The 15,828-nt window shown below is 43.5% G+C and overlaps 1 protein-coding gene across 1 annotated transcript in view; it reads right to left on the reverse strand.

Annotated features, from left to right (window-relative positions):
• Positions 1-2,585: 2,585 nt before the first annotated feature.
• The window catches only part of LOC112256311 (gamma-aminobutyric acid receptor subunit alpha-6-like), a 31,981-nt gene continuing 18,738 nt past the window's right edge, over positions 2,586-15,828 (reverse strand). Inside the window, exons 8-9 of the mRNA XM_024429471.2 lie at positions 5,264-5,520; positions 2,586-3,387 (exon numbers count right to left, since the gene is read on the reverse strand). Coding sequence (XP_024285239.1) covers positions 2,839-3,387; positions 5,264-5,520 — 806 coding nt within the window. The 3' untranslated portion in view covers positions 2,586-2,838. The remainder of the gene's footprint in view (positions 3,388-5,263; positions 5,521-15,828) is intronic.

Here is a 15,828-nt window from a genome sequence, read left to right on the forward strand (position 1 = left end):
TGGAGCTCTTTGGCATCAACTCAACTCGCCGTGTTTGGAGGAGGAGGAATGCTGCCTATGACCCCAAGAATACCATCCCCACCATCAAACATGGAGGTGGAAACATTATGCTTTGGGGGTGTTTTTCTGCTAAGGGGACAGGACAACTTCACCGCATCAAAGGGACGATGGACGGGGCCATGTACCGTCAAATCTTGGGTGAGAACCTCCTTCCCTCAGCCAGGGCATTGAAAATGGGTCCGGAATGGGTATTCCAGCATGACAATGACCCCAAAAACACAGCCAAGGCAACAAAGGAGTGGCTCAAGAAGAAGCACATTAAGGTCCTGGAGTGGCCTAGACAGTCTCCAGACCTTAATTCCATAGAAAATCTGTGGAGGGAGCTGAAGGTTCGAGTTGCCAAATGTCAGCCTCGAAACCTTAATGACTTGGAGAAGATCTGCAAAGAGGAGTGGGACAAAATACCTCCTGAGATGTGTGCAAACCTGGTGGCCAACTACAAGAAATGTCTGACCTCTGGTATTGCCAACAAGGGTTTTGCCACCAAGTACTAAGTCATGTTTTGCAGAGGGGTCAAATATGTATTTCTCACATTTAAAATGCAAATAAATTTCTAACATTTGACATGTGTTTTTCTGGATTTTTTTTTGTTATTCTGTCTCTCATTGTTCAAATAAACCTACCATTAAAATTCTGACTGATCATTTCTTTGTCAGTGGGCAAACATACAAAATCAGCAGTGGATCAAATACTTTCCCCCTCACTGTAACAAATTATTCATTTTTAGATGAGATGGATATTGAGTTGTGTTTGGTATTCAACGCAACCAAATATTAACATTTGAAGGAGATGTATTTTCTGCTTGGATAGTTGTCTGCCACTGACAGACTGGCTTTAATTCTGGTTTGTCTACAAATTAATCATTTATATACCTCCATCACAACCAAAACTTAAAGAATCGGATTAAGCCAGTGGCTCAGATGAAACTTTCCAATCATTGGATACAGAACATCTCCTTTAAATGTTGATATTTGGTGACACAAACACAATTCAACATGACTTTTGTAATACAGTAAATGGCATGAAGTTAAGGCTATCTTACAAACTAATGTAACAGTATTTATTTACCCTAATATGAGTAACACATCTATGGCCACATTGAGGTTACTGTTACTAAATATCTTCTGTAATCATAGAAAGCGTGCATGTTCAAGACAGCATGCAAAGGTCACTGGTCTGTGGAGATCTTCACAATTGCTATAATAATCTGCACAGAATCTCCACCAGCATCACCTGCATCATGTACTTTTAATGTCATCTCAACTGCAACCCAGGTCATTTGGTTCTGCTATTAGATGAAGCACAATGATAACACATGAAGTTCTTGTATAAATACAACACCTAACATTGTATTTCCATTTTAACTTTGTTCTGCTTTTTAAATGGCTGAAAGTGCACTAATAACACATTTAGATGACAACTAAACCAAAAATCCGACATTGTTTTTCCCATTGGAATTTGGTTGTGCTTTTAGATGATTTAAAAGCATAGTGATAACACATTGGGAATTCAACAAACTCATGGCATTCTTTTTGAGTGGGTGAATAAAGGTTGAAATCTTATTGATCAACGTCTCAACCAAATACTACCAACATTTCCATGTTGAAATGACGTCGTGCGCCCAGTGGGTAACCAACAGAACTTCTGGGCGTGTCCCGATGGACTCATGGTAGTGCACGGCATTCTACATTAATAGTATCAATTTGGTTATGGGGAATGACTCTTCCTCTGCACACATGATGCACAATAACAATAACAGGTAGCGGACAAAACCGTATGAATCAGGCCCCACATTTGCTAACAAATAAACACTCCCGAACTCGGAAACGTTCCCAAACCAAAGGGTTCCTACAATATGTTCCTTTGTAAGTTAACATGAATGAAGAATATTGATTGAATACATTAGTACACAATGTTCCAGAAACTGACCATGTAAAAAAAAAAAAAAAAAACGCTTGTTTCATAGTTGACCGTTCAAACAAAGACTTCCTAGAATGTTTTTGGAGGGAACTAATGGGGCTTAGATGAACATTACCCCCTGGAAATGTTGTTTGTAGGGTACTGAGTGAAGTAAATAGGCCAGCACCTATGGTATTTGGTATCCTCATTCTATGCTATTTAACAAAGCTTGGTCGAGGTTTGCTGCACAGACTTGGGAGCGCAAATTAGACTTGAGTGGACAAAAGTGTATCTACTTTTGATACCAGAACAAATGACAACATACCCAGTCATTTACTTCTGGTCGTCAATAAGGGAGAAAGTACGCCCAAAATCTTCTTGTTCATATGCTCGACACCTTGTGACTTGTGTGTCCAGCTCGTCTTCAGTGATATTGTCCTTATCCTTTGTCATTGGAGCAATGCCTGCCAAGACTAGAGGGACCTATTAGCTGTTTACGCTAAGATCAGGTGTTACTGTACTCACTAACATTAAGACAACTAACCAATCCATCAAACCGTTACACACCATTACTGTATTGCATATTGGATATGGCCATAGTTGTGATATTTGTTTGAATCAGATATAAAACATTTTTTTTTTTTTTTTTTTTTTTTTTTACCATGCTCATTCTCAGAAGACCTCTCGGAAATGAAACAAACAGATGTGCAGAGATTAGTATTCCTGGGTGTAATCTTTTGAGGCTCTTGTCCAGCATATTTGGTTTCCTTGTTAGTTGAAAAATGATTTAATCTCCCATGTCTCCAAAGCTCTTTCTCTCCTGTCATTTTACATTTTGTAGAAAAGGATTCCCAAAATGACCCCAAGAGGAGCTAGAAACTAGATTTGGCCTCTAAATTTGGCCTCCATGGTATCTTTTGACAAGTAAACCACCCAGTACACCATGTTGAATGCGCCAAAGGACACCGGGAACAGGATGCGGGCATACTTGTCGATTTTACTGGTCCCACCCATACTGGCGGTGGTTGGCTGGGAGCATGGCGACTGCTTGGGCTCATTTTTGCCCATCAGCTGAATGTGCTCCAGTCTGGGTGCTAGAAGGTCCCGGAGCGAGGAGTCAGCGGTGGGCTGGCTCTGGTTGGCTAGTATTGTCATTGCTTTTTCAGTTGTGGGTGGAGCCAGGGGCGTGTTCATGGCAGACAGGGTCAAGGAGGAAGTGTTGGGTTGGCTGGCGGGGCCGGGACTGGAGTGTGGTAGGATGATGGCGCCGCCAGTTGCCCCTTTGGATGAAGATGATTGGCCAGACTGGGGTTGTTTCCTGGTTACCCCTCTTGCCGCTGCTGTGCTGTTTGACTCGGCTTTCTGGCCATCTTGCTGGGACATATAGTTCATCCGTTTCCGCAGGTTACCATTGGTGTCAGGGTTATGCTGTGGAGAGGGAAAAATAACCATCAACCCAAAACTGCAGTGATGTGAATGAATTGTGCACATAGTTCACTCATGTGCAACAACAAGCAAGTCCCTTGAAGTGGAGCAATTTGAATTCAAATGTGACCATTTTTCCTTGATTCTTTGTGATAAGGTACAATATGACAATTGTACTGAGCTGAGAAATATCAACTATGCAGAGCTATACCATGTTAACAGTCAGGCACCACTGATTCTAAGCCTTTCCTATGTGCCTGAATATGACTGGCCTACTTTATACCGCCGACACTCTTTAGTCTGCATACATACTGCACTGCGTGGTAGAATAGCCCAGCTCCCAGACGTTATTTGTGTAGGTTTTCACTCATTTCACACAAGCTTATGTCACAAAGTACTGTTCCATGGGGCGGCATGGCAGTACAGTAAAACATCAAAAGAGCTTATCTCCTGAGAGCTAGCATAGGTTTCAGCCCCAGAAGAGGGAGATGCTGCACTATAGCCTCACCGGTGATAATTCCCCTACCGGAATGTGCTAACTGGCTAAGCGTGTTGCTTTACTGTCTGAGAGATGTGAGGCGCAGTGCTGTGGACACTAGGCTAGGTTTGACATCACTATGGCTGGGAGGTAAAAGGTTTTAGATAAATCTGAGCCACATCAATACACACCGCGGGCCCTAATGCCGAGCTGATTTGCCCACTGTTAGCCGTGCGGGGCTGGAGCCACAGCTTTGTAGGAACAGAGTTATCTCCCGGGCGCCAGGGCTTCTGAAACTTGTACAGATGTGCCCCAGCAGTGTTGCTGTGGCAACCTGCTAATCCATTAATGTGCAGTTGTCACTAAAACTGCATTCAGGCGTGATTACTCCGCACAAAGATTTGAGATCCACAGGGCACACTTTAAGCAGTCATCGGGACATACAGGGGGAATGTATGGCTTTTTCCCGGTCAGTATCAGCCATCAATCAACAGTTGGACTGTGACATGAGAGTTAGCATGTCATTTCCCCTTAACTGAAGGACTGTGTTCATACTGCAGTAGAATGCAAATGCATGGAGTAATGAATTCAATGTAAACATGTTTGATCAACCCCCATTACACGCGATTCTGTACAAATACCCTTTCATGAGAACATGCTGTACGCAGTATGACGAGCAAAAACCAAAAACTTTGTTGGAGCCGTTCATTTTTTGGTAATACCAAAATGGCTCTTGCAAACATGCTTGCATCACATTGTAAATGTAGGTAACAAATGAAAATGGGACGACAATTCTACAACACGGGTCTTCAAAACACATTTATCTTCATGCTGAAGATTTATTTTTGAAATGATGAGAAAGCAAGCAAATGTAGGACGTTCAGAGCATATTTCAATTTTCAATTTTTTTAGATAATATTGCTAAGCCTCTGCGCTGGATTACAAATGGCGTGCATTGATCTAAGCAGACAGTTGTGCAGCTGTACTGTAAATGGGACAAACTTAACATGTATTCATCATTTACTATTCCTATTTGGCCTTCAGGAAGTGAATGTTTCTAGCTCATGATATCACAGAGAGAGTGGGAGAGAAGGGAGAGAAGGCTGGCAGAGAGGGGTACAAAAAGAAAGAGAGAGGTACAAAGAGAACAAGAGAGGCACAAAGGGAGAGAGCCAGGAAAAGAGACCCTCCAAACATAATAAATGATCAATGCTAAAGTAACCTTCAGTTTACTGTATTACTGTATTATATTTTAGTAAGTCCATTTATCCAATTTTGAGACTTGCAATGAATCTCCATTTGATGATCAGCATACAAATTAACGAAGGGGAATGAACAAGTGCATACTTCAGTCTCTGAAGTGGAAAAGGGTATAGAGAATGAGGATAGGTCTTAACACACCTGCAGAACTTCCTCCATATCCTTCACTTTCACTGGGGTTGTTTGGGGCGCCGGCGGGCATTTTGGCGGCTTCCTTTTCAGTCTCTCCATCTCTGCATTGGTGAAGTAGTTGACGGCAGCGAACTCTATGAGAGCGGAGAAGACAAAGGCGAAGCACACGGCAATGAACCAGTCCATGGCGGTGGCGTAGGAGACTTTGGGGAGGGAGTGGCGCGCGCTGATGCTTAACGTGGTCATGGTCAGGACCGTGGTGATGCCTGAAAATTTGAAAAAGTTTGTAACCTTGGCTGTAAATTGTAACCAAAATAATAGTTATGTCAACACACTCAAATAATACATACAGTACTAAAACAGTCAGTATAAGCCTAACCGTCCTATTTTACAACTGTCCTATTATATTAGCACTGGCTGTTCATTGTATTTCATCTATTCCAGGGCTAGCACACCTGATTCAACTTCTCATATAATCATCAATCCCTTGGCTAATTGAATCAGGTGTGCTAGTTCAGGGATACAACGACATAGAAAAATCTATGAAAATAATTTGTGGAAATCCAACACACTAATCAATGAATGCCGGCCTTAATATTTAACATGAAAAACAGGAAACTGAACGTTTCTGACACTAGAATGACCTGTAAACATCTGGTCGATGACCTATTGATCTTTGCTTCCTGTGTTTTCCATCCTAATGAGGTTGCCCAAGCGACCACCTCACATAGCATACCTACTTTCCCCTCACCTCCAATTCCTTTTAAGACAATAACCAAATTGTCTCCACTCTGAGGATTATACCTTTACAATAACTGGGGAGTTATAGTAAGCTTGCAGGTCACTTGGGATTATTAGCAAATAGCTGTAATGTGATTCAGAGAAAATCCCCTTTATGTTAGAGATACAGAAACATAACTTCCTCCATCTCCAAAACTCTGCCTACCCACAGCATGCATATGTAAGTGTATGAGGCAGAGGACTTCCAAAGGTACAGTAGATATTAGCTTTAATAAAAATGTCTCTTTCCTTGGATTAATTGGCAAGATCAGATGCACAATCGTTCCTGGTACAGATTAATGAGGTGTGACTGATGTAATCAGATGAGCTATAATCGTCAAATTAAGGAGTAATAGCAATGACGGCTTCTGTTGGAGTACAGTGTTCATTCCTCATCGTGTGACACCTTGTTTAGATTAGAACGCATGGCTTTGGAGTTGCTTGGATTAGGACAAAATGGGTCTTGCTTACATTATATTGGGAGTAGAAAATAAGTTCTAGTCTACACTTGTTGTGTATTGATGTTCTTTAGGGCACCGGTAACGCCCCGCCTGCTTATGTACATTGGAATGCTTGGAATGTATTGTTCTGTGAAATGCATTAAACAATGCCCACGTTAGTTTCTACTCCCATCTCATGTCCTGTCCTTATATTAGTTGTAGAAGTAATACAGTGTACACCGCTACTCTGTTCTGTAACTTCAATTAAAAATCAAATCAAATTGCATTAGTCACATGCGCCGAATACAACACGTGTAGACCTTACAGTGAAATGCTTACTCACGAGCCCTTGACCAACAATGCAGTTTAAAAAAATACAGATAAGAATAAGAAATAAAAGTAACAAGTAATTAAAGAGCAGCAGTAAAATAACAATAGCAAGACTATATACAGGGGGCTACCGGTGAAGAGTCAATGTGCGGGGCACCAGTTGAGGTAATATGTACAGGTAGAGTTTATTAAAGTGATTATGCATAGGATGATAACAACAGAGAGCAGCAGCGGTGTAAAAGAGGAAGGGGGGGGCAATGGAAATAGTCTGGGTAGCCATTTGATTAGGTGTTCAGGAGTCTTATGGCTTGGGGGTAGAAGCTGTATAGAAGCCACTTGGACCCAGACTTGGCGCTTCAGTACCGCTTGCCGTGCAGTGGCAGAGAGAACAGTCTATGACTAGGGTGGCTGGAGTCTTTGACAATTTTTAGGGCCTTCCTCTGACTGCCTGGTATAGAGGTCCTGGGTGGCAGGAAGCTTGGCCACAATGATGTACTGGACCATTTGCACTACCCTCTGTAGTGCCTTGCGGTCAGAGGCTGAGCAGATGCCATACCAGGCAGTGATGCAACCAGTCAGGATGCTCTTGATGGTGCAGCTGTAGAACCCTTTAAGGATCGGAGGAGGACCCATGCTAAATCTATTCAGTCCCCTGAGGGGGAATGGGTTTTGTTGTGCCCTCTTCACGACTGTCTTGGCTTGCTTGGACCATGTTAGTTTGTTGGTGATGTGGACACCAAGGACACTTGAAGCTCTCAACCTGCTCCACTGCAGCCCCGTCGATGAGAATAGGGGTGTGCTCGGTCCTCTTTTTCCCGTAGTCCACAATCATCTCCTTTGTCTTGATCACGTTGGGGGAGGGGTTGTTGTCCTGGCACCACACAGCCAGGTCTCAGCCTATAGGGAGGAGGTCAATCTCATTGTTGTCGTTGATCAGGCCTACCACTGTTGTGTCATCGGCAAACGTAATGATGGATCCGTGCCTGGCTGTGCAGTCATGAGTGAACAGGGAGTACAGGAGGGGACTGAGCACGCACCCCTGAGGGGCTCTTGTGTTGAGGATCAGCACGGTTGATGTGTTGTTACCTACCCTTACCACCACGGTGGCCTGTCCGGAAGTCCCGGATCCAGTTGCAGAGGGAGGTGTTTAGTCCCAGAGTCCTTAGCTTATTGATGAGGTTTGAGGGCACTATGGTGTTGAATGCTGAGCTGTAGTCAATGAATATCATTCTCACATAGGTGTTCCTTTTGTCCAGGTGGGAAAGGGCAGTGTTGAGCGCAATAGCGATTGCATCATCTGTGGATCTGTTGGGGCGGAATGCAAATTGGAGTGGGTCTAGGGTTTCTGGGATAATGGTGTTGATGTGAGCCATGACCAGCCTTTCAAAGCACTTAATGGCTACAGACGTGAGCGCTACGGGTCGGTAGTCATTTAGGCAGGTTACCTTCTTGGGAACAGGGGCTATGGTGGTCTGCTTGAAATATGTTGGTATTACAGACTCGGACAGGGAGAGTTTGAAAATGTCAGTGAAGACACTTGACAGTTGGTCAGCGCATGCTCGCAGTACATATCCTGGTAATACATCTGGCCCTGCGGCCTTGTGAATGTTGACCTGTTTGAAGGTCTTACTCACATCAGTTGCGGAGAGCGTGATCACACAGTCTTTCGGAACAGCTGGTGTTCTCATGCATGTTTCAGTGTTATTTGCCTCGAAGCGAGCATAGAAGTAGTTTAGCTCGACTGGTATGCTTGTGTCACTGGGCATCTCTCGGCTGTGCTTCCCTTTGTAGTCTAATGGTTTGCAAGCTCTGCCACATCCGATGAGTGTCAGAGCGGGTGTAGTACGATTCAATCTTAGTCCTGTATTGACACTTTGCCTGTTTGATGGTTCGTCGGAGGGCATAGCGGGACTTCTTTAGCTCAGTGCGGATGTTGTCTGTAATCCATGGTTTCTGGTTGGGGTATGCACGTGCGGTCACTGTTGGGACAACGTCATCAATGCACTTATTGATGAAGCCAATGACTGATGTGGTGTACTCCTCAATGCCATCGGAGGAATCCCGGAACATATTCGAGTCTGTGCTAGCAAAACAGTCCTGTAGCTTAGCATCTGCTTCATCTGACCACTTTTTTATTGATCGAGTCACTGGTGCTTCCTGCCTTAACTTTTGCTTGTTAGCAGTAATCCGGCGGAAAAAATCATGGTCAGATTTGGAGGACGAGGGAGAGCTTTGTTTGTATGTGTCTCTGTGTGTGGAGTAAAGGTGGAATTTATTTCCCCCTCTTGTTGCACATTTAGCATGCTGCTAGGACTTTTTGTAAAATGGATTTAAGTTTCCCTGCATTAAAGTCCCTAGGAGCTACTAGGAGCAGCGCCACTGGGTGAGCATTTTCTTGTTGGCTTATGGCGGAATACAGCTCATTCAATGCGGTCTAAGTGCCAGCCTCAGTCTGTGGTGGTATGTAAAACAGCTATGAAAAATAGAGATCAAAACTCTCTCGGTAGATTGTGTGGTCTACAGCTTATCATGACATACTCTACCTCAGGCGAGCAATAGCTTGAGACTTCCTTAGATATTGTGCACCAACTGTTATTTACAAAAATACATAGTCCGCTGCCCCTTGCCTTACCAGATGCCGCTGTTCTATCCTGCTGGTACAGTGTATAACCAGCCAGCTGTATGTTGATAATGTCATCGTTCAGCCACGACTCCGTGAAGCATAAGATATAACAGTTTTGAATGTCCCGTTGGAAGTTTAGTCTTCCGTGTAGGTCATCCATTTTATTTTCCAAAGATCGCACGTTTGCTAGCAGAATGGAAGGAAGTGGGGGTCGTCTACGAATTCTCGCGGAAACAGTATATCATTCACACTGGGCTTGTCAGACTCATTAAAGGAAAAAAAGGATTCTGCTAGTCTGTGATGAGTAATCGTAGTCCTGATGTCCAGAAGTTATTTTTGGTCATAAGAGACGGTAGCGGCAACATTATGTACAAAATAAGTTTAAAAAATAAGTTGTAAAGAAACGAGAAAAAAAAACACAATTGGTTGGGGACACGTAAAACGTCAACCTTCTTCTCCAGCATAAGGGTTCACGTTGTATTGACATTTCTATGCATATATTTTGTGGTGTACAGCGGGTCAACCACCAGGGGGAGACTCGTCGAGGCCTGGTGACAGACGGAGTATACATCACGAGGTGTTGGCTCCATCTGCTGGACGTGCCAGGCCTCGACGGGTTCGCCGGCCAGGACTAATTGGGGCTGATTGGGAGTTGGTGAGTAATCAAGGGCTGATTGCTCACCAGCTGACCAAGTCCCATAAAGCTGCCAGAAGGGCAGCACACAGGGGAGAGAGTGGGGGAAGAAAGGACTCCTCTATAGTTAGGGACGGTTGCAGAGGTAACAGGAGTGAGTTCAGTTTTTGATCCCCACAGGATACTGCAAGACCCGGAGCCCAGAAGACGGTATCCCGGAGAGGGTCTCATGGGGGAGACCTATTCTTTTCTTTTGAAATATTAATTTAATAAACACCTTTGAAACTGAGCTAATCCTACTCTGTCTGTGTCTGACCCAACCCCCTGGTCTGTCGCTATATATATATATATAAACAGTAGGGTATTCATAATGTATATGTGGACCCTGAGCCACTCTGGGGACATTCATTGTGACTCCTCACAGTAGCCTACCGGATGTTGTAAGCCATTGTAAGTACATGTTCCCCTGGGGAGGCCCTTCCATGTTTGGTCTTTCTGACTTTATAATATATGTGTTCAAACATTGCATCTACATACAACACCCGGTAGGCTACTATGAGGATTGTGAGTCACAATGAATGTCCCCAGAGTGGCTCAGGGCCCATATGTTATTGTGTTCAGTGTCTCCTCCCCGTCTCTACTGTTTCAATGAGTGCGTATAGGATGCATTGAGGACAACAAAGATTGAGAAATATTCCAGTAAGCACTCAGGTGGTAGAGAATGATTCATACTAAAAAACAATGGGTCATTGAGAATTGAAACTGAGAAAAAGGTGAACGGGGGAAATGACACACTCCCAACACATGCACTCACACACACACATATCCCACACAGAGCTCACACCATATTCAGTCAAATTGAGGATGGACACAGACTTACCATCGGTCAGTGTATAGGTTAAAAGGTTAGATAGAGATGAAAGAATCTACAAAAACAAGTTGCTATGCCACCTATGAAATGCTAGATGCATATCAGTCCCTCAAATGTATTGAAACATGACCAGTGCATGTCCAAGACGCAGAACCAGTTTAACATTATTCTAGTCACAGATCTGTTTGTGCTGTCTTGCAAACCACTTTGGCCTTCATCATGACAAACATTGATTGGACAAACATATCTGAGACAAGGCTAGTTTTAGGCTGCAGTTGTAGTCGGAAGTTTACATACACTTAAATTGGAGCCATGAAAACTCGTTTTTCAACCACACCACAAATTTCTTGTTAACAAACTATAGTTTTGGCAAGTCAGTTAGGACATCTACTTTGTGCATGACACAAGTCATTTTTCCAACAATTGTTTACAGACAGATTATTTCACTTATAATTCACTGTATCACAATTCCAGTGGGTCAAAAGTTTACATACACTAAGTTGACTGTGCCTTTAAACAGCTTGGAACATTCCAGAAAATGATGTCATGGCGATAGAAGCTTCTGATAGGCTAATTGACATCATTTGAGTCAATTGGAGGTGTACCTGTGGATGTATTTCAAGGCCTACCTTCAAACTCAGTGCCTCTTTGCTTGACATCATGGGAAAAAAAGAAAAAAAATCGGCCAAGACCTCAGAAATAACATTGTAGACCTCCACATGTCTGGTTCATCCTTGGGAGCAATTTTCAAATGCCTGAAGGTACCATGTTCATCTGTACAAACAATAGTACGCAAGTATAAACACCATGGGACCACGCAGCCGTCATACTGCTCAGGAAGGAGATGCGTTCTGTCTCCTAGAGATGAACGTACTTTACTGCGAAAAGTGCAGATCAATCCCAGAACAACAGCAAAGGACCTTGTGAAGATGCTGGAGGAAACGGGTACAAAAATATCTGTAGCCACGGTAAAACGAGTCCTATATCGACATAACCTGAAAGGCTGCTCAGCAGGGAAGAAGCCACTGCTCCAAAACCGGCAAAAAAAAGCCAGACTACGGTTTGCAACTGCAAAGATCGTACTTTTTGGAGAAATGTCCTCTGGTCTGATGAAACAAAAATAGAACTGTTTGGTCATAATGACCATTGTTACGTTTGGAGGAAAAAGGGGGAGGCTTGCAATCTGAAGACACCATCCCAACTGTGAAGCACGGGGGTGGCAGCATCATGTTGTGGGGGTGCTTTGCTGCAGAAGGGACTGGTGCACTTCACAAAATAGATGGCATCATGAGGTAGAGAAATTATGGGGATATATTGAAGCAACATCTCAAGACATCAGTCAGGAAGTTAAAGCTTGGTCGCAAATGGGTCTTCCAAATGGACAATGACCCCAAGCATACTTCCAAAGTTGTGACAAAATGGCTTAAGGACAACAAAATCAAGGTATTGGAGTGGCCATCACAAAGCCCTGACCTCAATCCCATGGAACATGTATGGGCAGAAATGAAAATGCGTGTGCAAGCAAGGAGGCCTACAAACCTGACTCAGTTACACCAGCTCTGTCAGGAGGAATGGGCCAAATTTACCCAACTTATTGTGGGAAGCTTGTGGAAGGCTACCCAAAATGTTTGACCCAAGTTAAACAATTTAAAGGCAATTCTATCAAATACTAATTGAGTGTATGTAAACTTCTGACCCACTGGAAATGTGATGAAAGAAATAAAAGCTGAAATAAATCATTCTCTCTACTATGATTCTGACATTTCGCATTCTTAAAATGAAGTGGTGATCTTAACTGATCTAGACAGGGAATTTTTACTAGGATTAAATGTTTAAATGTGTTTAGCTAAGGTTTATGTAAACTCACGACTTCAACTGTATATGCCACACATTTCACTAGACAATAACATATTGAGCCACCAGGGGGAGCTTCTTAATCATCCCTCAAGTCAATTCCTTTCTTTCCCTCCTTACACACGCATGCACACACACACGCACACACACATGCACACAAGAGAGAGTACTGTAACAGCCCCACAGCCTGGGGGTTTGGCCAATGCAACAATATTTATGTTCCCACAACACCCTCCTGTCACATATTGGACAGTTTCATTAGCTCCCCGCTGAGACAGGAGGTGGGAGGGGACGCACTGGGGCGTTGCGTGAATCAGTGTGGCTGTGAAATAACACGCACTAGCTTCTACAGCTGCTAGGATATGAGTAGAACCCAGTGACTCAGCGATCATGTGTTTGTCTTTGTAAGAAAGTCAGCAGGCAAAGCAAATAGGCTCATAGATGCAACAGATGCAGATACACACATGTGGGGTAGCATGCAAAACAGTGCCAAAAGGTAGGTGGGTGCTCATTTATCTTTTCATCAACACACGAAAGGGCAAAAACGCATTGGAAAACAGTAAATGCACTGAAGCATACCAATTCCCCTTCTTCGCTGCCTAAGCAGGTTCTGTCTGACTCTGGCATCATAACTGAGAAGAACGGGATAAGTGATTATTTTAATCATGATTTTATCTCGGCAGGGTTTTTATTTGAGAGTAACGGTGGTTTAAATTGACTCTGGTCAGTCAATCGACTCTTCTTACCTCTGTCAGCATTTTTTGTTTGTTTGATCATTTCAACAATTTACTACCAGTGACGTGCTAGATGCCTTGCTTAAGATAGATGAGAGAAAAAATTGCCAGGGTGATATGCTTGATACATTTTTGCTGCAGCTCTCTGCCCCCTTCATTCCTCTGGACAGGTTTCATTTAAGCTTTCACTTGGATCTAGATTCATTCTAATCGCCCTTCTGGAAGGCAGACCTTTGAAATCCAGGCAAGTCAGACTATTTTAAATCATGTCTGAGAAATGCCATTTCAGTTGGTCCAGTTTAAAAGTGCAATTTTGTCGAGGATTAGGCATCTTCTGTGCCAGTAAAACTGCCCCAATTTCTATCTACAGTGTTAAATCAGGTAACCTGCACTTGCACTTGATGTGTATGTGTATGCTATTGCCCCCACCGTTGACTATTCTCTATCTGAACTACATTCTGCCTTCAGTGTATTACAGAAAATCTTTATTGACCTGACATTAGTACTGAATGATGGTAAAACTAAGTATATGTTGTTCTCTAGAGCGCATCAAAATAAGTCTGATAATTTAAACATGTGTACTTTGGATGGTGTCCATACTGATCGTGTCCCTGCTTACAAATATCTGGGATATCTGGATAGATGAAAAGCTGTCTTTTAAAAACCATATGGATGAGTTAGTTAAGGAGCTGAGTATAAAAAGGGGCTTCTTCTATAGAAATGGATCCTGCCTCTCGCTAAACAATAGAAAACAGATTCTTCAGTAGACGCTCCTATCTATATACACGTAGCTGCCACTTCATTAAAGTCGTTAGATGCAGTTTATCATAGGACACTGTGCTTTGATTACAGGTGTGCTATTACAGGTGTGCCATACAGTTTTAGTACTCATCACTGCATTCTTAACCAGAAAGTTGGTTGGCCCTCTTTTGATGTCGTGTAGGTTTACATTGCTATGGTTTCATGTAGAAAACCCTTTTACAAAAACTCCCGCTGTACCTAACGTCTTTACTAAACTTTAGACGTATGAGTTACCACACCCAGTCTCAGGAATGGCCAACTTTAGAAATTCCTTTGGTATCAGTTAGATAAATCAGCTTTTAGTTTTCTTGCACCTCATTTGTGGAACAATCTTCAAAATGTTCTTAAAATGTTATGTTTTGGTGCTTCTAGGGCAATTCAGAAAGCTGATTGAGGACCTTATTACTGTTTTTTCTGAGTTTTTCTAGTGTGGCTAGCCGCTGGATAGCCACTGAATTTACTGTTAGCATGCAGCCAAGTTACTAGCTAACCATTAACTAGCGCTCTCAAATCGTATCCTGAGGTCGACATAACATGGCTAACTTAGCTAGCTAACATACATCCCTAGCTGTGTCCTCAGAGCATGTGCAGACCAGGTGGCTGGAGTGTTGACAGACATATTCAACCCCCCTTATCCCAGTCTGTTGTCCCCACTTGCTTCAAGATGTCCACCATTGTTCCTGTACCCAAGAAAGCGAAGGTAACTGAACTGAATGACTATCGCCCCGTAACACTCACTTCTGTCAACATGAAGTGCATTGAGAGGCTAATTAAGGATCATATCATCTCCACCTTACCCTAGACCCACTACAATTTGCATATAGCCCCAACAGATCCACAGATGACACAATCTCCACTGCACACTGCCCTATCCCATCAGGACAAGAGGAATACCCATGCAAGAATGCTGTACCCCCTCCTCGGCTCCCGAGTAACGCAGCTGTCTAAGGCACTGCATGTCAGTGCTAGAAGCGTCAGTACACACCCTGGTTCGATCCCAGGCTGAATCACAACCAGCCGTGATTGGGAGTCCCATAGGGCGGCACACAATTGGCCGGTTAGGGTTTGGCCGGTGTAGGCCGTCATTGTAAATAAGAATTTGTTCTTAGCTGACTTGCCTAGTTAAAGAAAAAAAGGGAAAAAAAGGAATGCTCTTCATCGACTACAGCTCAGTCCTCAACACCATAGTACCCTCTAAGCTCAATTCTAAGCTAGGGACGCTGGGTCTGAAATCCGCGCTCTGCAACTGGGTCCTGGACTTCCTGGCGGGACTTCCTGCTGATCCTCAACACAGGGGGCCGACAAGGGTGCCACTCACGTCTCTAACTCAATCATCAAGTTTGAAGAGTGCACAACAGTAGTAGGTCTGATTACCAACTACGATGACACAGCCTACAGGGAGGGGAAGAGGGCCCTGGCGAAGTGGGGCCAGGAAAATAACCTCTCCCTCAATGTCAACCAAACGGAGCTGAACGTGGACTTCAGGAGACAGCAGAGGGATCACGCT

The sequence above is a fragment of the Oncorhynchus tshawytscha genome, linkage group LG08, assembly GCF_018296145.1.
Source record: "Oncorhynchus tshawytscha isolate Ot180627B linkage group LG08, Otsh_v2.0, whole genome shotgun sequence".
NCBI classification, from domain to species: domain Eukaryota; kingdom Metazoa; phylum Chordata; class Actinopteri; order Salmoniformes; family Salmonidae; genus Oncorhynchus; species Oncorhynchus tshawytscha.